Source organism: Fundulus heteroclitus, chromosome 10 (genome assembly GCF_011125445.2).
Source record: "Fundulus heteroclitus isolate FHET01 chromosome 10, MU-UCD_Fhet_4.1, whole genome shotgun sequence".
Taxonomy (NCBI): Eukaryota; Metazoa; Chordata; class Actinopteri; order Cyprinodontiformes; family Fundulidae; genus Fundulus; species Fundulus heteroclitus.
The window spans coordinates 13,634,252-13,658,864 of record NC_046370.1 but is presented as its reverse complement, the minus strand read 5'-3'; the positions used below and the strand labels follow the sequence as shown (position 1 = coordinate 13,658,864).

At 39.4% G+C, this 24,613-nt stretch overlaps 1 protein-coding gene across 1 annotated transcript in view; it reads right to left on the bottom strand.

Moving 5' to 3' along the window:
* The window catches only part of LOC105926480 (corticotropin-releasing factor receptor 1), a gene marked incomplete in the record, with an annotated part of 170,726 nt that overhangs the window by 12,190 nt on the left and 133,923 nt on the right, over window positions 1-24,613 (bottom strand). Inside the window, 4 exon segments of the mRNA XM_036142068.1 lie at window positions 10,678-10,750; window positions 16,737-16,797; window positions 18,904-19,057; window positions 21,165-21,260. Of these exon segments, the coding sequence (XP_035997961.1) occupies window positions 10,678-10,750; window positions 16,737-16,797; window positions 18,904-19,057; window positions 21,165-21,260 (384 nt within the window).

The following is a 24,613-nucleotide window of genomic DNA, read 5'->3' as shown; positions in this document are numbered from 1 at the left end:
CCTCTTCTGTCCATTGTATGCAATTTGGAGAGCGGGATCCTGTCAGGTCAGTGAGCAGAGCTGCCCTGTGGGAGAACTGTGGAATAAAACGGCGATAGAACCCAGCCATGCCCAAAAAGGATCTAAGTTGCCTCCTTGTTTGAGGAAGAGGGCATGATTCCATTGCCTTGATTTTATCAATCTGTGGCCTGATGACCCCTTTGCCAATGACATGCCCCAGGTATTTGGTCTCAGCCACAGCAAAGGTGCACTTTGAAGAATTTACTGTCAGCCCAGCTGATCGAAGACAATCCAGTACAGTGCGCAGATGTTCCATGTGTGCCTCCCAGGTGGTACTGTGAATGATGATATCATCCAAGTAAGCAGCAGCAAACTCAGAGCAGTTGTGCAACACCTGATCCATAAGTCGTTGGAATGTGGCTGGAGCTCCATGTAATCCAAATGGCAAGACTGTGAAATGGAACAGCCCCCATGGCGTCCTGAATGCAGTGAACTCTCTGGATCGTTCGGTGAGTGGGACCTGCCAGTAACCTTTACACAAATCCAATGTAGTCAGATACTTTGCTTTCCCAAGGCCTTCAAGCATGTCATCAATCCTGGGTGTTGGGTAGGAGTCAAACACAGATACAGAATTTAGATATCTGAAATCAATGCAAAACCTAATGCTTCCATCCTTCTTGGGCACCAAGACCACAGGGTTACACCATTCACTTTTAGATTTTTCAATGATCTTTAGGGACAGCATCAGATCCACTTCAGCCTTTAAGGAAGACAGCAGCCGTTCTGGGATCCTGTAGCTCAGACGTCTTACACTGGCCCCTTCTCGCAAAACAATGTCATGTTCCACAACATTAGTTCTTCCTGGATTCTGTTGGAACACTGCAGCTGTACATAGTTCTCTCACCTGCTGCTGCTTATCCTTAGGCAGATGGCCAAGGTCCACATCTCGAGAGCCAACAGGTGGTAAGTACTGCTCATCCACTTCAGGCACCCCCCGTATGAGCATTGCATCTGCCTTAGGTTCCACATGCTGCACCCACTCTTTCAGGAGGTTTATGTGCAAAACCTTTTTGGTACGCAGTTGTCCTGGGGTGGATACCTCATATGTGGTGGGTCCAAGCTTTCTTGCGACTTCATATGGCCCCTGCCACTTGGCCAGCATTTTATTGTTGTCGCTGGGGAGGAGCACGAGCACTTTTTGCCCAGGAACAAACGAGCGCTGTCGAGCTGACTTGTCGTACCACGTCTTCTGCTGCCGTTGGGCCTCCAACATGTGCGACTGGGCCAGCTCACTCATTCTCTCCAGCCGCTCTCTCATCTGAATAACATAAGTCACAATGTTACTGGGCCCTACCCCCACCTTCTGTCCATCCCAGATCTCTCTTAGCAGAGAGAGAGGACCCCGAACATCATAACCATACAACAGCTCAAAGGGAGAGAAACCAGTGGATGCTTGGGGTACCTCCCTATAGGCAAAGAGGAGATACGGTAGCCACTGATCCCAATCCGTGCCACTGTCATTGACAAATTTCCTGAGCATCTGTTTCAGGGTTTGGTTAAAACGTTCTGTTAGCCCATTGGTTTGTGGGTGGTAAGGGGACGTTCTCAGACTCTGGATGCCCAGCAACTGATAGACTTGCTTCAGTAAGGTAGACATAAAATTTGTTCCTTGATCGGTTAGTATTTCTCGTGGAAACCCAACCCTTGCAAATAACTGCACCAAGCAAGATGCAATAGGTTTAGCCTTTATAGATTTTAAAGGGAACACCTCTGGATATTTTGTAGCATAATCTGTTACCACAAGCATGTAGCGATTCCCTGTTTTACTCCTCTCCACAGGTCCCACAATGTCCATCCCAAGACGCTCAAAAGGGATACCGATGACAGGGAGAGGTTGGAGTGGAGCTCTGGAGGGCTTGTTAGCAGAGGTTATCTGACACTCTGGGCAACTTTTGCAAAACTGAGCCACATCTTTGCTCAGACCTGGCCAGTAAAATTGGCGCTGAATGCGAGCTAGGGTTTTGTGCTTACCTAGGTGGCCAGCCCAGGGGATTGAATGCCCCAAGGTGAGAATGGCATTTCTCACTGGTAGGGGAACCACTAGCTGCAACTCAGATCCCTGCTGACGATAAAGAATGTTATTTTGCAAAATGTACTCCTCACCATCCAGAGCTGGCTCGACACCGGGCTCCTTCAATCTTGCCTTCTTTAAAAACGGCGCCAAAGACTGATCAGATTGTTGGAGTTCAGCAATGTCATTTGGGAGTTCAAACCCACATGGTGGCGTTGCTAACTCAGTATCCACCGGTGCAAACTGGAACTTCTCCCGCCGCTTTTGCCTGCGGGTCTTTCGGGGTTTCCCTTCAGTTGTTTCCAGCTCCTCGTTGAAAAAAGGCAGAGCACTCAGAATCTCGGAGCGGGGGTCAGTTCGCTTGGCCTGGGTAACAGCCACATGACTCTCCTGAACATGATCAGATTTCAACAAATCAAAAAGCACAGGAAGGTCGCGCCCGAGCACAGCAGCATAGGGCAAACTGCTGACAACACCCATTTGTAGGAGATATATCTGGTCCCCAACTTTAATGTAAATATCAGCAGTTGGATATCTTTTCTCGTCTCCGTGGACACAGCAGATTGACATTGTGTCATTTTTGCAAATACTACTAGGTGGGGCAAAATCTGTATGAATAAGAGATCGAGAACTCCCAGAATCAAGAAGAGCGTTAAGTAAAACCCCATTCACTTCAATTTGACTCATCTTGATGGTCTTATCTTCCTGCAACTCCGGGTCAATCTTAGAACGAGGGGCAAAGCACATCTGCACCAATTTAGCTGAATTTCTAGGGCACATAGGTTTTGTATGGCCTTCTAATCCACAAAGATAGCAGACAATCCTTTTACTGGTCACCCTTGTAGGTCTTGTTGTAGACTGACCTTGCAGCTGCGGAGTCTTACTGGCATTTGTATTTGCCGATTCCAGATGGTGCTGCTGAGGAATCCTCCGGATGTCCCGTGATGTCCTCCATGCATTATGACTCCATGCTTGTCCTTTCTTTCTGGCCGCAACAAAGACATCTGCAAGCTCAGCCGCTTTCATTGCTGAACCAGGATCGTGCTCCCGGATCCAAACCTGCAGCTCAGGGGACAACATTCTTAAAAACTGTTCCAAGATTATAGTTTCACCAATTTCGTGAACACTTTTACCCCTTGGTTGCATCCATTTGCCATAAAGTTCTTTCAGTCTTGCATATAACTCACGAGGGCTTTCATCTGGTCTGACTTCCAGGGACCTGAATTTTTGTCTATATGATTCAGGGTTAACGTCATACTTCAAAAGGATGGCAGATTTGACTTTATCATAATCCAGTGCATCATCAATGTCCATATGTACGTAGGCACCTCTGGCTCTACCAGTAAGTAATGGTATCAGACGAAAAACCCAATCCGATTTTTGCCACCGATAAGCTTTAGCCATACGTTCAAATGTGACCAAAAAATGTTCAATGTCATCATCCTCAGTCAACTTTTCCAATCTACAATCCATTTGTGGAAACTGACTAGTAGATGAACTGGTTGGATTAGAAGCAGCTGACATTACCTCAGGCTGGGGCTGCTGAAGAGAGGTAGAAGGCTGATTGTCAGAGTCCAGTGGGTCAGAAACAGTTGCAGGAGAATCTGATAATTGTATTTCAGACTGCAGAAGGTTAAACTGATGTTGAAGAACTTTAAATCGTTGTTCTTGCCGTGCATTTACCTCACTCTGTTTTGCATCTCGGGCATCCTGTTGCCCCATATGAGCATGTAGCATAGCCACCAGATCAGACAGAGTAGGTTCCTTCTCCTCTTGCTCCATGTTTTCAGTGACCACAGAAGCTCCATTCTCTTCTTCTGCACCAAGCTGCTGAACAGATCCCTTTTTCTTGTCAGTCTTGCCACCACGATGCATCCTCCTTTGTTAGAGAGAAGAGGGGTAGGAAAAAAAAAAAAAAAAAAAAAAAAAAAGGGTGGAAAAACCCACAACACCTGTGTATAGTACTGAGTTGGATCCCACTCCTGACACCAGTTGTCGCGGGACCAAGCAGTACATAGTGGAGGACACAGGTGTTGGATTCAAAAAGTGGGTTTTATTTACCCAAAGCACAAAAAATATTTAACAAAGTCAGGAATTAAACTGGCATGCCATTAAAAGAGGTCAACTGAAAATACTGAACACAGACAGACACAAACAAAACTGACCTAATGAAATGACAAACAAGGGCCCTTAAATAATAGTTTAGCTAAACCATAGACATACTATAGGGGAAAACAAAATGGCTGCCACATAACTACTAACTCAAACAATGAAATAATCCTAAACACCCCCCAAAGACTACCCCACTTGGCAAGAGGCACTTGGTTCAGTCCAATGAGGCCATCAGCTGCACTTCAGTGATCAGCCACGCCTTAGACACGCCTTCTACCACCAGGAAGGGGAAGCCAAACACCAAAGTAACTCAAACAAAGAAAAGAGTATTAGTACAACATAAACTGAATTGACCTTGCAGTGTTAATATGTGTGCACTCCATATAAACATTGTAAGGTAAATAAAGGAATAAACTAAGAGATATAATGAAGGAATATTTAAAGTAATAACTAAAGTGAATTAAAGAGAAAGCAAACTGTTTTAGGGTGTGTTCTTACCCTGTGTGGCTTGCCATCACACCCTCCCTGTTCGATTTAAACACCTTACTGCAAATTACCTTAATGAGTCCAATCTGCATACCTTCTGTAAAGTGAATAATCTGACCATCCAGCACTCATCAGAGCGTCAGGATGATGCTGTCAGTGGGAACATTTGAAATAATGCATGCAGTACATTATGATAAAAGATAAAAAAAACTGTGGCTACACTGTGAATTTACAGTGATGCTTGAGATTATCTTTCCACTATGTGATGAATGACAAACTCAATAGCTCATGCAAGAGGTGGGGATGATGTAACACTGAGGCAAAAATAGCCACAGGAATACTTTCCAGTGCCAGATGACCCGACCTTGGCCGGAACAGATGTATGGCTGTCTCTCCAGAGCCACACACTCTGCTAACCTGGTGCATTACTGCTGATGTTAACAATTTTAATAACATCCAGAATTAATTCGTTGTAGCAGGACCTCATTTTAGTGCTGATAATAAAAGCTGTTCAGAGTTCACCCCCCCGCCCCCCTCTCAGGAGTAGCCACAAATATTCCGGTGACCCGGTGATGATCCTGAGGGATCAAGTGCTCGGCAAAGACACTAAAAGCCTGGGAGAAAGCACTATTGTAAGCAAGACTGGAGATTTTCCAAGCAAAGCGGCAGAAAGAGAGATTGAATGAGGCAGATGTTTGCCTGAGGAGAGACAGAAACTGTTCGGAGAAGTGCCTCTTAAAGAGAAGATTTTTTATTTATTTTTTTTCAGTTAAGGAGAGAAGATCTGGGAAGGTCAGTCCACCAGTGGATTGCTGGCAGGGACACTCTGACTGAAACTCAACAGGGACATGACCAAACTGTCGCAGTCAGACGAGTTCTGGCACAGAGAGTGGTCTCTGCAGGAGGCCCCGTGGACCGATATTGAAACCCCTAAAGGAAGTGCTCGCATCATTATGAACAACCGGATCTTTTATGCATTTCCTGATTTTCTCCTTGGGCATTATAAAACTTTTCTGGTCTTAACCAGATTCTAAAGAAATTTAAATCTAACCCATTGTGTGAAAAAAAACAAACAAACAGATTCCTCGCTATTATTATTATTTATCAAAATGAAACCAAAACCAAAAGGACTCATGTGTGGAAGTATAAGCCAGGTGCTGCTGAAGAAATGCTGAAAACAAGCAGTTGAGACCTCAGCAATGGTCTTAGACAAGCAGTTGTTTTTGGCGTAAATCTGGGAAGAGTTGAAAAGTGTTTTCCCAGCAATTTGGAGTCGATCATTCTACAGGGACAAATATTATTCACAGGTGGAAGACATTTACGCTGCTCATCTTCCCAAGAGGGGATGTCCCAACATATTCATCCCAAGGTCAGATCAACATATTTATCCAAAGGTCAGATAGTGCAATGCTTAAAAAAAAAAAAAAAGAATAGTCAAAATACCCAAGAGCGCCATTTTAAAACTATACAGGCCTTAGCTAGCATGTTAAATATTAATGTTCAGGAGAAGAAAAAGGAGAGGAAAATTACACAAGTACGGCTTGTTTGGAATGGTTCAAGTAGAGAGCTTCTCTCTACAAAACACAGCTTAAGTTTGAAAGGTAAACTTAAGCTGTGATAAGCTGATAAAACCAAAAGACTTCTGGAGCAATGTCTTTTGGGCAGATGAGATCTGATTAGTGGTGTTTTGCCATAGTGCACAGCACCATGCGTTGAAAATACAGACAAAAAGCATTTCAGCAGGAAGACCTTAAGCCAAATGTCAAGCAGGATGGCTGAGGGCTAAAGATTTAGGTCTGTATTTGTGATGAATGGTGTGAAAAGGAACCCGATCTTTAGCCAAAACACTGAGATTTCTTTAACTGGGTTTATTGAAGGGCCGATGACCAAAAACAGGATCCAAAAACAAGGGTAAGGCAGACATCCAGACACAGGCAAACTGACTGGGCAAAAACAAACAGAACAGGTTATCAAAAAACAGAAACAAGGTGCTGGGAGCTCTTACCGAAAACAGAGACTGCTAACATGGAGGAACGGATGCATAGGCATGAGAGTACGACGTACCGACAGACAACTGAGGAGGGAGTGAGACTTAAATAAGCAGAGAAACAGGTGAGCGGAGGGGATTAATTAACCACACGCAGGTGGAAACAATAACGAGACTGACAGAAGGATAAACCTAAGACCGAGAAAGAACAAACAACGACCGGACTACTTAAAACAATACACAGACTAAACAAAACCCTAAAACAAGACAGAATCTACAAAGGATATAAACCCAAAAGCATAAGAGAAGCAACACAAACACTAAACCAAAAAACAGAACATTACAGTATTAATGGTGCAGGGTTTGGACTCCTCTGTATAACAAAGTATTCTAGGGTCAAACGTGAAGCCATCTCTCTAGCAGCTGAAGCTTGAGCCAAACTGGATCACAAGCAGGTCTGTCCTGTACAAGTCCTGGATTGAAGGAAGGTCAGCCCAATTATCTTCTTTGCGGACCTGTTTGCTGCAGTCTTGACCCGTCCTGCTTTATGGATGAGCCAAAGCCCACAGGGATGGATGAAAACAGGACAGACTGAATGTCACGGCGTACGTTAAGGATACCCAGGAGCAGTCAACAACCACTGACAACAGATAAAGTTTTGAATTATTTATTGAAGTGGCAAGGAAAACGAGTGCTGCTTCCACGCTCGGGAACGGGTTCCAGGATGGCGCTGAAGAGGAGAGGCAAGTGATAATTTCAGGAAATTATATAGAAGCCTGTGATGAGTTCAAGTATGAACAGAGGCTTGCTTATTGACAGAGAGGGTGAAGATCCAGGGGAGAAAATGTGTATATTCTCAGAAGTTGAGTTTTGCAGGTTGGATGGGCATCGAATGGAGTCTGACGATATTTCCAAATACAAGGAGGAACTAAGGAAGCGGGGGTGTCTGGATGCATCAACGGATCATACACGGATCCAGTCTGGATTGCTAAGAGGCACATTTTTACGACGGTTTAATGTGACAACATATAAAGTAAATAAATTAAGTTGGATCAACTTAATTCAATTACTTGTTCCCAATTCAGGCGATTCATTTAAGTTGGAGCTGTATTCTCCTTTTAGAGTGTAGGTTCGATTTAAACTTTTTTTTTAGTCTTTTAAAGACTGGATCATTTTGATCATTCTCTGACACTCAAATACTTGCACCTGATTAAGGCTGTACTTTCTTTTTTCACTGAATTTAGTTCTGGCCATTGGCTTTCTGTTGGCTTTTTTTGTTAGTTGATCTAGTCCCATTATACTTCAGTCCACCAGCCAATTCCTCACAGATCTTCCAGTACCCAGATAGAAATGTGCAGTGACTGCTTAATAATCTATTGAATACTTTATCCTTGAATACACACACTGTTAAGATCGTGTTTGAATCTGTGCAGCACATTATGTGTGTACCAATAAATTTGATATCTGGCTTGAAGTAAAAGTCCATCAAAACACAGAAAATGCTGGGAAAAGTAGTCCAGTCCAATATCTTGATCTGTTGTTTATCTTGTTGTTTGGCAGCACAATTTATTTCCAACTTTCCCTTTTTATGTCTTCACATCCATCTGGTTACAAAGTCCTGATGGAACGACATTCTTGACAAAATTACAGGTAGTAAAAGGGCAATGCATAAAAATATGGAAACAAGTTGCCGTACTGTTTCAGTACAGGCATAACTCAGTTTCCTATGGTGGATTGAAAGGTAATTAATGTTTTAAAATAAAATTGAGCCTTAAAAGTTTTTTTTCTGTTGAAGTTTTATATGCAGCACGTACTTATAGTTGCACAAGAATGCAAAATTTTCCTTGTGTAAGGACTACCAAGAAAAAGTGGCAAATACAGTAATTTACACCCACTTACCAGGGGAACCAATAACCGATTAAGTTTGAGCTTTTACTGATTTATTTGAACCGTCCCTTTTCCTTGGTGGAATGATTATACAGCAACCAACTTCTATGATTTGAAACAAGAATCAGGTGTATATGTGTGAAATTATATTCTAACTAACTAACTAACTAACTAACTAACTAACTAACTAACTAACTAACTAACTAACTAACTAACTAACTAACTAACTAACTAACTAACTAACTAACTAACTAACTAACTAACTAACTAACTATTTATCTCTCTCTCTATCTATCTATCTATCTATCTATCTATCTATCTATCTATCTATCTATCTATCTATATATATATATATAAATGTATATACATACATATATATATATATATATAAATGTATATACATATATATATATATATATATATATATATATATATATATATATATATATATATATATATATATATATATATATATATATATATAAAAATTCCAATATGACTTGACCGTGACTAATACCTCAAATAATTGGCCCTTAGTAGATGGCTTTGCCAAGGAACCAATACTATCCATTTGGCCATAAATTCATACATTTTAAACTGCTGGAACAGTTTTGTGTAACAACCCATAGTGAAGCCTGTTTAACATCAGCTTGGACTGAGACGGTCCTGACAAAAAAAAATACTAAAACCAAGTCCCAGTTCCAAAAACGACATCTTCAACGTTGACTAGAGTCCTCTGTTGCACATAAGGACCATTCAAATGCTCTCTGGAGAAAAGGTTTATGATCAAAACGAGACGAAGATTGAGCTGTTTGGCCACAAACAGAATGTTTGCAGGAGTCAGGGCGAGGCTTTCAAACCTAAGAATGCAGTACCAGTTGTCAAAAATGGCGCCGTTGGCAGTATGCCCTGGGGGAGTGACACTGTTGCACTGCAGATGGCATAATTAAGAATGACAACGACCTCCAAGTCATCTCAGATCAGTCGTCAAATAGACGGTTGAACCACGGACGCAGTTTGGTGACACAACAACACTGCAATCCAAACCACACATTGAAATAGGTTTTGAACTGGTGGAAGCAGCCTGACTTCAAGCATCATGAATGGCTTTCCCAACACTCTGATCTCAGTGATGCTGAAAATGTATGGACTGCTAAAAACCTAGGTCTGTTCCAGGAAACAAACCGATACATATGAATTCCCCCGATTCTGATGAAAAGGTCATTATACCCAGGCAGAACTATTCCAGAAGCTGATGGATACACAAAGTATGTTCCTTCTCTGCAACGTGCAGCCTTGTTTTTAAGAGTCATTGCATTTGTTTGTAGTGTGATCAGTTTATCTGGAAAAAAGAACAAATCAATAAATCTCTAAAAGCCCCAAAGTAATCACAGCCTGGAGCATGTAAACTGCTTATAGAAAGTACCTTGAAAAATCTTTAAATAACTATTTATAGACAGTAATGTGCATTATATTGCACAGCTGGACAGAGGGCCGTTTCTTGGCAGCTCAGTCAGGAGGTTACGAATGCAGGAAAAGACAAGACATGAATAAAACTTAAAAAAAAGAGCCAAACTAAATCCCAAGACAATCTGTAAAATCTTTCATATGATGAGTTTGAGCATCATGTATTGGCAGGAAGCTGTGAAATAAAAGAAAGCTATCCTTTTGAAGTTTTATGTGCAATTGAGGAGATGTCAACATTCCCCTTAGCTGCAACAACTGAAAGCCAAGCCGGAAGCTGATGTGCAAGTTTACTATTTGAAGTGATTATATAACTTTACAATTGTTCAGGCTAGGAAATAAAAGCAATGAAAAGCCTCCCCTCTGAGTTTGTAAATCACCCAATGTTAAAGAGATTTGCTTCAAAAGCGAACATTGCTGTTGCTGTTTTTCCGTCCCAGAGTCTAAAAGTGAATCCCAGACGTTGTCAAATCTCGGAGATTAAAAAAGTAAGCTAGGAGGAAAAACGTCCGCGGTGCTCACATTTATCACTTTTAACATGAGGAATGTGTTGTACTATCCAGGTCCTGATGGCTGCCAGGCAGTTCAGAGACATAATGGAGACTAATTGTATCAGCAGGCTGCGTTAGACAGGTTCACGCTTCCACTAAAGGATAGAACAGGTTCTTACCACTAGCACAAGGATCATGGGGCCTTGGTAGATGTAGTCAATGTACACACCAGCTTGCTTCCCAAACCAGCACCTGGAAAACCAACAAAAAAAAACATCTGTCAAGATTACATATGACTAAAATGGAGAAATTAGACGGACCTTTATTCCTTCATGTTCAGCATGTATTGATAACATTTACCCGTTTCTTCTTTTTTTTTAAAGTCAAAGCAAATGTTTTAAGATGCTAAAAATAAATTTTAGTTTCGGATTATACATGTGAAAATATTGCAATGATTCCAAGGTGCAGAGGCACTTGTAACAAATCTAAGCAAAAAATGTCCTTAAAAGTAGTGTATTTGTCCTTGATTTGAGCAGATAAATAAGATGATCTGCTAATGGAATACGATTTATGCACTTAAAATGGGAACTACTCATCTCCATCATCTTATCTCAAGTGCAGGATGTCTAATTATCTTATTTTAGGGGCCAAAATACCTGTAGAAAATACTCATTCCACTGGCAGATAATCTAATTTACCAGCTAAAATCAAGGACAAAAACACAATTTTTAAGAACATTTTTACTTAGATCCGTTTTTGGAGTGTGAAAGTATATTTTAATAGACATGGTGGCACTTTCCTTTGTGTTTTTCTTTTAATTTTTAAAAGATTGTTGGCACTTGTTACCTTTATCCAGTTGTAGCTTGACCAAAAGTAGGGCATAATGAAGAAGTAATGACGTGTAATAAATAGATCCAAGAGAAAGGATCAACTATTGACGCAGACAGCGCGTCACAATCTTCAGAGTGTAAGAGCACAAGACCTTGAGGTTCAAAAGGCTTCAAGCTCAAGGTTGGTGTGACGGTCAAATGGCCTAAACCTCACTGTATTCTGTTAAAAATTAAGTTCTTGAACGTTAATTTATTGTTCAGGAAAATTTCTCTTTAGACTGCAGCAGTAGAAGACGTGTGGTTTATTCTTGGTTTTAGAATCTTTATATTTTCCTGTTTGTCTTGTTGACTTTATTATCAGCAGATGAAAATAATAACATATTTTTTTCAAAAAAAGGCTGGTTCACACGGCAAGATTTTAAAATAGTCCGTCGATTTACAAAGCCTGAGAGAAACCGCATGTAACCATAAAGAATCTTAGAATAAACAGGTTTGCTCGTACAGTGTGTGGTGTCCGTACAGACGCACTGCAAAAACAGAACTAAAAATAAGTAAAATGTTGTTAAAATAAGTGTATTTTTCCTTTACTTGAGCAGGTAAACAAGATGATCTACCAATAGAATAAGATTTTTTCACTTAAAATAGGAACAACTCATTTCCATCATCTTATTTCAAGTGCAGTATATCTAATTATCTTATTTTAGGGGTCAAAATACTCATTCCACTGGCAGATCATCTTATTTACCTGCTCAAATCTAGGACAAAAAACACTAATTTTAAGAACATTTTACTTAATTTTAGATCCTTTTTGCACACAGCACGCACAAACAGATTTCACTCAGGATCAGTCATATGTCAGTCGGGAAATCTTGCAAAACCTATCAAAATCAAATGTGAGCTCAGAGTGAATAAACGTGGACGACGAGGAAGAAGAATGGCGATAGTTTGTGGACTAATTTTAACAGGTGAGTTGTTTTTTCCTCTCTCGGGGTTTCCCTCACCTCACTTTCTGATTGGCTACATGTCACATTCAACAGGCTGTGTGCTCGTTTGTCCTCGAGGGACACCAAACACTAGGATATTGGGGCAAGACAATGCGACATGTTGAATATCCCCGATTCGAGGTCGCAGTGGTCCCGACGTTCCACCGAGTAGACCTGATCGCTCTTAACACAGCACACACGGCAGGAAAATCTTATCTTATCTTATAAAAGTTATCTTAAGAGCCACGCCAACAGTAAGGGACTGTCGGAAGGGGAAGATCGGGGCGAAAATCGGGCAGACTTTGTGAACAAGCCTTAACTTTACGTGTTAAAGTTAAATGAATTAAGCTTTTATTCCAAAATGAACTCCTAAAAATTCTCATGCAATCTTTAGCTGCCCTGTCCTCATCGCCAATTAGTAATCAATCATGTATTTGAGAAATACCCCAAAATTTCTGTCTTTTTTACAAGTACAGATTATTCAGTTGGAGGGAGAGAAATCATGCCTATAAATAAGAAAGGCAGCCCCAGGAATAGAAAGATACTACATCAACACTTGGAACATGTGCTAATAATCGCTACTGTATCATGTATTTTAAAAGTATATTTTCCCAAACCAAATATGTTCAGGGTTTAAATAAAACACTTTTTTTTTTAACTTTTATTTAATTAAAAACTTGCTTCTTACTGTGTTTAATGTATTCCTTTACCAGCATTTTTTTCACTCGGTTTCTCTCAGATCACCTTGTGTCTTAGCAAACATTTTGCATCTTTTATTAGCAGATAATTTAGCTGTTTTAATGGGACATTTTGCAGGCATTTATCATCTAACCTCGTGCATCCTAAGATTTATGCTGGTTTCCACATTTTGCCAATATGGGAGAGGTTGTCAATATGAACAAATATGTAGTTCCCACAATCTTAATGGAACTTTTCAGTTTGCAAAATGTCCCTACGCTTTGGTTTTTGTGTGCAAAGCCTTGGGTTGTTGTTTCAATAAAATAAAGTCCCAGACTAAAAATCAGGGGAAACTGCAAAAGTCCCCAAAAAACTGTGAGAGATCATAAGCTTTCAAAGTCCACAAAAAAAGTTTGGATGGTCAGAAGGAAAATAAATTCATCTAATCTTTGAACACCAGTGCAGGACTTTTGGGTTGTGAGCTTGAAAAAAAATTGATAAATGGGGGAACAGTTACAACTGTATAAACATTTCTCTACTCCACCGCAAAAAAAAAAAATGCAATCGAAGAGACATTTTTTTCTGCACCTGTGTCAAAGTGACCTGAAATTTAAGCAGAAGAAAAATTTTATCGATCAGGAATGTCTGCTGGAGTTATTTCTTATCAGCATTTGCATCCTTGAGTGGTTCTAATGATGACTTTTATCAAGTTCTGGAAAAAGAACCAAGCAGTTTCCCCCAGAAGAGACAAAAATGTGCCAGTGGACATTCTTTCCTTTACTGGATGTCTAGCCGTTCTTGACAATTCCTGTCGACAACCGGCAACTTTCACAGGAAGCACAGAGCACGCCAATCTCATATGCAACACCTACTACTACTTTAGATTCCCTGACGACTAGGCCACACAGCTATGCATGCACCACAGCTTATAGATAAGGCACCACACAGAACCCAGCATTCAAATATGCTAACACATCCAATTATGAATCACTATGTTCTCACAAGAGTTTGAGGGACATTCGTATGAAGAATAGAGACCAGAAATACATAATTTTTTTCCACACCGTTTTCTTTTTCCATACTTTCCCAGAACTGAAACCGTGTTTAACCCTGCTCTCTCTGAGACATAGCTATTGGCTAAGCTTTTACAGTAACTAAGTGTATGTGTTTCTCTCTTTCATCCTCCAGACTTGAAAACTGGCTCGGAGCTTATCTGCTAAGCTGTGTTTCTCGCATAGATGAAGTCACTAAAGGAGCTACTAAAGCCATAACACTTTTATGTTTCTCTCACATAGAAAGCACTCCTGGATCAGCGTATCTTTGTTCTTTTTGTGTATATGCTCCGTCTTCTCAAACCACCAGTCGGTCGTGGCAGATTGCTAGGGCTGTGTTAAAACAATTGATTTTACAATTATGAATCGATTTTCATATTCATTTCTAAAAAGCGATTCATATCACCTAAGATTGATTAAGAAAAATTCAATGTGAAATGTGTGAAGTGGCATTTTGTTACGCGGACATGTGTCCACGCTGACAGAGCTCAATTTTTTACGAACGCTCTACATACTCAACTAGCTAAACTAATCTTACCATCCCTTGCGCCGCTTTGTCCCACTGGGAAAAAGTGTGAGAATTATAGGAATTTATCACAAGAAAATGTGGACAACAGGTACGCTTGACTATGAAGGTAAAAGGTCAGTACCTTCATATTTTTATCAGTAAAGCACTGAGAGCTGATCTTAGCTTAACAGCCGTGTTAATCTGGCTATTAGTTCTTCTTCTGCTCTGGGACCTAAGCAGGACAAAAGCAAAACAAAGTATCAAGCTCCACCTAGTAGTCGGAAGCATGGACGCAACATACGTCACAGGAGCCTTCACACTCCAGTCTGGGAGGTGAATTTTTAATGTAATATTTTCTAATATTGAACCAGGTTACTGTCCCTTTTGGTTTAATAAAGTACTTTTGAATTGAACTGAATATATTTAGCAGCTGTAGATATCTCTGGTATCCTCTGTTATCTACCCTGGATCTGTTTGGGTATTTTGACCCACAGCATGTTTGTGAAAGCCATTGTCTCAACATTCAGGAAGAGGGTTTAGTCCTAGCCACCATTAACTACCATTACTTTATTAATTTGCAGTTAAATGTTAATATCATACTAGTACCAATATGTTTGAAAACTACACCATCATTAAATTCCGGTATCAGCTAAAAAATGTTTTTAATTCCAGTAATCCAATTTGAAATCGGATTGGACTGAAAAGAATTGGATTGATTGAAAATATTGAAATTTGAATCAATACCCAGCCCTAGAGTGGACCATTCCCATTGTGCCTGCTCTGCTGGAGGTTTCTTCCTGTTAAAGGGGAATTTTCCTGTCCACTGTCACTACATGCATGCTCAGTATGAGAGACTGCTGCAAAGTCAATGAAACAGTGCAAGTAACGGTCACCTGTCTCTTCATCCAGGGGGAGTGAAGGCTACAAGTTACTGATTAGATGCAATCTGCTGGGTTTCCTTAGATTGAAATACTTTGAACTAATCTGTCTGTGTGATTTATTAGATGTATTTATTTACATTAAGTGTCTTGAGATGACGTGTCGTGAATTGGTGCTATCCAAATAAACTGAACTGAGCAGAAATATGTTCTTCGAAACTCAATAACATTAGCATGTATACAAACACTCGCCGATTAAAACGGCGCCTCCACTACGTCATACTACATGGACAATTTATTTATTTATTTAACAGAAAATATGAGCCAGTGTTTCATAAAAAAAAATCATTATGGTAAAACAAAGATAATAAAGATTCTTGATCCTTGATATTGTGGCAGCCAATAACCATCAGCAATTTTGTAGAAACAACTATTTCTGTAACAATTATTATCATTTTTTTCCTCTGCTAAATAAACAGCTCAAATAAAATTTTTTTTTTTTCAAAATTCATTCTTTCATTATAGACTTTTCTCTTTGCAATTATGCCACTGCATGGCGTGATGAGTTTATTTCAGGGGTGCTACGAAGTGCGTGCCGTATATATTCCTAAATTTAGTCTGTAGTTTGTTTTTATGCTAGATTGATTAACATCAATATTTGAAGCCAAAGATAACGATCCAGCTTTACAGTTGCAAGCTTTATTTTAATTTAGCTCTGTGTCTGTATTTGCATTCCCCTGTAGACTCGTTCTCTGCAGCTAATGGGCAAACAAACCAAGTCTCTACTATGTGTCAGACACATAAAGTTGATTCTAATACATTTGGTGCTCCAGTGAGTTTTTTTCTGGCAGCAGGACGGTCCACGCGGGAGTGAATCATGATCAACCGCAGCGTATAACTTCATAGTAATGAAGGAACGTGACCCTCACAACCTAATGGTTTCAGAGAAACGGGATCCACCAGGCTCTGAATCTGCCGTCTTTTTTTATTAGCTTTGCCAACAATGTAAAAGAGAAATCAACAGACTTGTTGTTAATGCACTGGCTCACTGCTGAGGAGCTGAGGCAGTTCTTATCCTGGTAATATGCGGAAAAAAAGAGAACAAGTGCTCCCAATCAAAATGAAAACTGTGTCTGTGCTAATGAATAATGCATCCGGTTCTACAATGCTAATTTAATTACAACAGATAATTAATACACATTCATTCTCCTAATGTAATTTGGTTTGGCGTTGGCCTTTTCCTTTTCCTTTTATTACCAGAGCAGTTCAGTATCAAATGTCAAAGACAATCTTCGAGTCAACGACTTACTTCTCATTGTCGTAGTACAGCTTCCCGATGGCCCACGCAACTATTATAGGGAAAGGTATACCTGAGGGGTGAAAAAAAACAGAGACACAGTGACACATTCTTCCCCATTCTTCTCTGCGATTCCAGCCAGACAACTTTCCAGGGAATTTCTACTAAAATATGAAATTCATGTCCCTTTTTTTTCCCCAGCCAGAGCATCAACGCCTGCCAAGCTCTGTCAAAAGGAATTGCTGTTTGTGCCGTTGCCCATAGATGCATGCCAGGACTTGTCACCATCCGACTGTTTCAGTGTGTATGAATAAAGAGCAGACGATAATCCAGGGCGATGTGATGATTTGCGGATTTATAGAAGTTTAATAAGGCAGACAAACAGCAATTACTAACATCTAAACGATGCTAACAGAGGCATCAAATGGCCTGACAAGCCTTAACGTCACACATTCGAGGCTCAAGTTTCCTAATCTCTGGAAGCGTTCTGCCCCATTAGTCACTTACCTCAGCACTGAAATGTTAAACCACAAGAAGATTTACTAACAAAGCACCTCCAAAACCAATTAACTTTATTTTTGTGACAAAACCTTTGGATTTTGAAGCCGTAAAGTTACTCAGGGCTAGAAAGAAGACGGTTGTATTTATTGTTTTCACAGCAGTTCTGGAATGCACCGCCATCATCTTGTCGTGCAGGACTTTTCCTGCAGCAAATGTAACTCAGCCAACACACAATACACCTAATCTCAGCAGTATAGAGTCTGGTTTGACAGTTTGAAAGGGGGAGCTTGTGAATTTTTCACGATACATTTCCCAGCTGCCACAAAAAAAAAAAAAAAATCCCAGTGTCTCCATCCAGTTAACTCGCCTATTGTTGGTAAAATTTTCCTCTGTCCTTCACTTACGTCTTTTGGGATTAAGTGAACACAAAGTGACGCGATGAAAATTTAAGCATTTAAACCGTTTGACATGGTACTCGGTTTCTCCCAATAAAAGGAAAACTAATAACAAAAAAATAAGGATATTTGCTTCGATGTTAGACGAGTGGGTTTAAACTCACTTTAGTGCAAAGAAGGATTGGGAGCTTAGTTGGATGATAGATTTTATTCTTTTAAATATTCAGCTTTAATCTAATATTATTAAAAACGTATATAGATTTTTCCCAGCTAAACAGATCAATACCAAAGATGTATTTTGTAAACCTCTATATCCTTTTTGTTTGAATTTCAATTGAGTTATAGATGCTATAGTTCACATTAAATGTGGAATAAATTCTAAAAATATTTTGTCTTGGTCTAATTTTTTTTGCATTACAAAAGCTGGCATTTTACCAGTGGTATGAGGATTTTTTTATATCCACATCATCTAAAAATCATTCTAATTTGCTTGTACTTATTTGATCTTGTTTAAGAATGACCAAAGTTAACCGAGACTATAACATTTTAACGTGCTAACATTTTCTAAAGGCATAATTAACTACCTATGTAGATTTCTGCGGACAACAAACAGGCTTAAAGCAGAGACAACTGGATTTTCACTCAGCTTTTCTGAAAATGTTTCAACACCTATCCAGGAGTCTGCGTCAACTCTATACAGCTGAAGTGCGTGCCACCAGAACTGACATAGACTTCTGGATACGTGTCAACACGTTTTTCAGAAAAGCTGACCGAAGGTCTGGTCGCCTCCAATTTAAGCGTGTTTGCTGTTCCGATGACATGGATTACTGAGAATATGCCCAGGTAAGTTTCTGTAGAAGAACAAAAACAAACAAAAAGAACTTTGCCAACAGAGGGCAACATGTAAGCTATGCTCTGAGATGTTTTTAGATTTTTCATCATTAGCAAAGTATTTGCTAAAACCAAATAGCAATAATCTGCATACCAAACAGCAAAGGTATCCGTTGTCTTTACACAAATCTATCTCTAAATCAGATGATTTTTTGGAGTGCCAAAAGGTATATTCAGGACCAAACAAACATGCATGAAACAAGCTTCTAGTCTGTCAAATAAACATGACTTTATCAAAAAGTCAACGTTACAACATTCCTGGATGTAACAACTCTTCTAATTTAACTACCTGTCAGAAAAATTATTGAAGGTCTTCCATAAAATATCTTGTGACAATGATTAAAGTTTCCATATAATTGATTTGAGCATTTCAGACACGAAGATGTACGTACACCAGCCGATGCAGATGAACATCCACTTGCGGAGCTTGTCGGTGGAGTATGTGAGGACAATCGCAGTGTGGAGGTAGCAGCCTTCTCCGAACATCCAAAAGAAGTTGGTGGAGTGGAAATAGTTGAATGACGCGGTGACGACGCGACACCAAATCTGAGGGGAAAAAAAAGGGATAAGTAAAGCTTAGTTTGGAGAGGACTTTATTTGCTTTTGAGTTATTACAAACTTTACTTATTGTATGCTTCCATGCCTGTAAATCAACACATCTCTCCACTGATTTATTATTTCACACATTAATTTGAAGACTCAGGGTTATGTGTTGGGCTTCTAGTGCCTTAAAGTCTTCTACCTAATAGTAAAACCAACTTGCAATACATTTTTTCACTTCATACCTTAAATTTGCTAACTCATCATGACATCAAACTCATATGATATTTAATTACCTTGCTTTACAGAGCCAACATAATTCATACAATATTATTAATTATCTTTAGCAACACAAAGAATCTTTAATTCTGTATTAGATAATACTTAACTCTACCAAAAAGGAATGATTGAAATTTGTTTGTCATCAAAACACTTTTACGTTTATTTGAGTTTATCTTTTTGTTTATTTTTATCCAGCATTCACAGAGATAGTGACACCTTGTCCATGTTGGGTGAAATCTTAAACGATTATGCATAAAAAAAGGATCATCCATATAATAAAAAATCCCTGTGAAACTCAGAAGCCACAACCAAATATATTTCCGGTCGTATTCCTACTAGGCTGTTAAAGTAAAAGGAGGCTGCTGCATCAAAGCCTCACATAAACAAGTCACTGGCAAAGCTTCCAATGTTAAACATGCCACCCCGGGACTCTGGAGCAGTGTGTCCCGTTTAAAGTTTGGTGACATGGGGATTATTGTGTGTGGATGTGGGGCTTCACCCCTTAGTTCCATCTGAAATAACTAATATCAAAACATTTTGGAGAAGTTTGTGCTCCGAACATTTGGGATCGATTTGGGGGTGGCTCTTCGCCGTTGCAACAAGGCTGCACAGCAGCACAAAAAGTAAGGTCCACAAAGACATGAGTAAGCAAGTTTGGCGTGGGAGAACTGGACTCGCCTGCACAGAGTACAGGCGTCAACCAGATAGAATACCTGATTGGAAATGGAGATGAATTAGAGTAGAGACTCTGAGCCAGGCCCTCTCGTCCGGCATCAGTGTCTGACCTGAAGCGTAGTTCAATAACATTACTAAACGATGTGAAAAACATTCCCATAAGAGTTGCAAAGAATTTGATATAACTGTAATCCCATTGGATTAAAAATAGGAGATTTCTTAAATGTGCATGTGTCTGGATTGTTTGATCCAGTTTGTTTTATGATTTCGATCTTATAAGGGGGTTTCCTTTAAACAAAACACACATCTTATTATAAATGTTTTTTTTTGTTTATTTTTTTTTGAGAAAAATGCAAAATGTCCTAAATGAAAAATGGGGCTGATGTGTTTCAGCATGTTCCCAATTAACCTAACTCAGGTTTTTATTTAAATCTTTTCAGACACAACAAAGATTTTCTTGCAGGCAAACTTAATATAATCTTAATATAAACAAACCTGGTGGGTTAAACCTTGGTCATCTTTACTATTTTGCTTTTGCTTTTTGGGCTAAAATTTTCCATCCATGGTCAGTTGCCTGCTACTGGATTTTTGAGTCCGGTTAGTCTGATCAAAATTCTCATAACCATTTTTTTCTTTTTACTTCAGGCCTCGTGAAATTATTGTTTTGTAAATATATGACTGAATTGTTTCGATGTGCTGCACAGTTGTCTCCTGTCTTGTCGTTGTTGTTGTCTGGCTGGTTGGCTAAACCGCAGAGAGCTGCGACCCAAGGAGAATCTTTGGGGAACCATTTACATGCTAGCATGAAATCCAGTGGAAGCCAAACGTACATACACTCATCTATTTGGCGCACCATGCAGCTGAAATATTGAAATTAGGGCCACAGAAACTATAACCCCACATAAACCCAAAATGGAATGGTAATGCTGAAAAATCAAGTCAGCTAAATTTCAGATGCAAACAAATAAAGTGTGATAATTACTTTTTATACTTAATATTTACTGTTTCTGTGCTTTTTTTCCTGCGGTTTTGATGGGGCAGCACACGAGCACCCCATATTGACAAGCCGCCACTGTTACAAAGTGATAAAAAAACAAAAAGAAATTTAGAGTTTTAGTCAGCTGCTTATACACAGCTTACGTTAACCACCACTCACCACGTTGCTTTCGTGCACCTCCGGACTCATGGTCAGCTGGACGATGAACCAAGCGGTGTTCGTCAGGATGAAGGCGGTGATGAGGTTCCAGTGTATGATGTTTCTGAGACATCGAATGCTCCTGAAAGAAGAATAAAAGAGAATAAACTCAGCTCCTGAGACATTTACAATATCACATTTAAAAACAGACTTAAACACAACCTGTAAAGGCAAGCACAGTCAAGACCATACCATACAAAATCAGAATTTAACCAATTCAAACCAGAGTTCTTCCGCCAATTAGAACCACAAACTGACCACATAAAATTAGGAGGATTTATAAAAATAACAGAAATTTTGAGAATTTCTATTGTATTTAGACATTCATTTCCCCAATAGCGGAATTCAATCTGAAGTAACATTTGAATCCTGTTGTTTTCACTGTTGTGTCATGTCCTTAAAGTGCAATATATTTTTAATGATGTAAATAAACCGACCCTGGGATGCAATTAAAGAATCTGCCTAAGTGCCTCCAAGCGAGTACTCCAAAATAGAACCACACAGCTGAATGGACAGAACAAGCCAACCTCAGTCATTGTAGTGACAGCCTCATTTGTCGTCACCAGCTGACGGCATTATCAGCCAGTCAAGGCTGCTCTCTCTTAGGCTGAGCGCGGGCGACATGATTTATTTTTTAGCACGCATACATTTTTAATAGGTGTCACTTGCACAGGCTTTGTGCTGACTGTGTAGGTGAGCATGGCCAGGAATTTTCCAGTTAGCTGGATTATTGTTTTTTTTTATTAAGTAAGCAAGAAAAAAAAAAGAGCCTTTCTCAGTACTCCCAAGAAAAATGCTTCAAAGTGACGTTATTAACACAATAGCTTAGAAGGCTAAAAATAAAAACATTTATGGCTTCATTAATTGTGTTGTTTGACAATCAGGTGGCTTATTGCTCTCTGGTTCTGCTCTGAGGATTAGTGAGGCTGCTGTGCCAAAACTATGAGGGCTTTTTATTCAAAAGGTCGTATTAATTATGATGCATGACCTCACTTCCTGTGCCGATGTGCCAGTGGGGCCTGCTGGGTGTTAATTACAGGGAAAGGCTGAATCCTTCTGCATACAAATCTTAATGATACACTGTATCGTGCATTCATTGTTTTACTTGATCTTATTAAGCAGCTGTCACGCCACTTTCTAAAAACACTAGATTACACTTAATATGGCTGCAATGGAGTAATTAGATGCATTTTTTATTATATTGTAGGTTAAATCCGTCTTAAATAAAACAGTTTTCCTTCGGTTTGGTGACATGCTGCAGATTAATATCAGAGTAACTTGATGGCCTGTTAAGAGTATTATGTTGGACATAAAGAGCTACATTTTTGCACAGATACTACAGGATCTGGGACAGAGGTGCCCATGTCCAATCCTCCAAGTTACACACACTGGACTTTATTCAGAGGCATTTCTTTTGCTTCAAAACAAAAGTTTTAAATGTCGATTTAGAAAGTAGTGTCCTAATGATCAAAATCAATCCTCTGTCTCAGAGGAGAAAAAACCCCAAAAACCTTCAAACATTATTTCTTAATAGCTTATGGTGAAGTGAGTGATATTCCCAAGATTACAAAGTAATTAAAAAAGTTCTGAGCGCATATAGAGTAGGCCTATAGTACATGGAAATACTTTTCAGTAGTTTATTAGAATAGCTTGTTTAATTGGTCTATGTGACATCAGTATCAGAGAAACTGGATTTTGGATATTTCAGTATCTGTAAGCATTAATAGTCACAATGAACACTTGTAATATATCACTCTGTGTAATAAATCACTATAATATGAGTTTCACTTTTTGAATATTGCAGTGGTTTTGTCATTATCTATCTGAGACCAAGCAAAGACTTAATAGGTGCCCTGCTCAGTGTGGCCAAATGGGTTGTATATTGTTGATTCTAGTGGGCCCAAATTGCAAGCCGCATTTGGAGCCCACATTGTATCCACCCAACCTGAGCAAACCTGATGTGGGGTCCACATAAACATATTGGCTAGGACTTGATACTACATACATTTTTTTCATTACTGGCACGACATGAGGAGGTCTAGAAGCTAAATTTTTCATCATTTTTCAAAGTGCATCTCAAATATGCTGAAAAAGGGAAATATTTGGGTCATTTGGTCATGGATGATTTATGTTCAGTGTCAGGACCGTAAATAGTAAGCAGAAGGAGATGTGCAGAGCAGACATTTTATAAGTGCAGAGACAAGATCCTTTTCACAGCTTCTTGTGTTTCCATTTATAGAAGCAATCAACAAAATGTTTTAAGCTAAAGTGAAAATGCAAAAGGTAAGTGGCCAGTTTTCAGTTTTTTTTCAAGAAATTTGCAAAATCTGACGGCCCTGTGTTTTAACCAGTACATATTCAAGAGTACTTGAAATGGTTATATTTCACTGAACCCTATCACATTTATGAAATGCAACTCCATCTGATGTGTTTTCTCCTGTTTTAATCATCAATTTTTCTCTGTGTTTGCAAGATTTGTGGGATTAGGCAGAACATCCCAACTGCAGCTACAATCAAAACAGACAACGACCTGAGCACTGTTGCTCAATAACATTAATTATTGCCACGGTTACAAACATTATTGCACTGAAGCAGATAAAGGGAAAAACATCTTAGTAATCATTTTAATAATCCATGCATGACGTTTTAAAGAAATCACATTTTGTTTAAATTAGTAATTGAATGAAAGTGTGTAATTTATTCAGAAGAGTTAGCAAATGCTTTACAAACGATTTAAAAAAAAGAAAATTGTCTCAGTTACACACTGCTGCCGTCCCTTATAAGTAATCTGTGCACAGCCTCTCGTTAACTGGGAGACAGTATTGATCCTTCTGTTGTCTGGTCTAAGCGCCGAGGACAGGTACTGCAAGCAGACTAGTTCCTTTTGATCAGAAAGTCCTGCCTGGGCTTAATTTCGATGGAGTCATGGTATTGCATAGTAAGCTTTTAACTGGAGAATCATACATCACTCCCAGTCCCCAGTGAGGAGCTTCAGAGTGAAGATCCATTAATGTCAGTTCAGCTTGAGGATTCAGTTCTTACCATTTGTCAACCCCTGGTTCAATAAAAACCATTAAAACACCAGGTTTAAGACACATCAAAACAATTTTTTTTAAACAATAAAAAATTTACTACTTCGAAGATCACTTTGTGAATCTAGGCCATTTTTCGATGAAAATTAAATATGGATGTTGGTATGTACAGTTCAAACCAGACATTTGCACGCTCTGTATACAATTAAACTATCACGCAGTTTCTGCAAGTATCCTTACAAGGTATTTTCCTTGTGTTCTGGAGTTGATATCCATTCTCAGCTTTATGACAGCTGGGCATTGCTAGGCTGTTTATACCTGCATATGACAGTTTGAACAGAACGTGGCACCTTCAGACATCTGGAATCCATCCCTCAG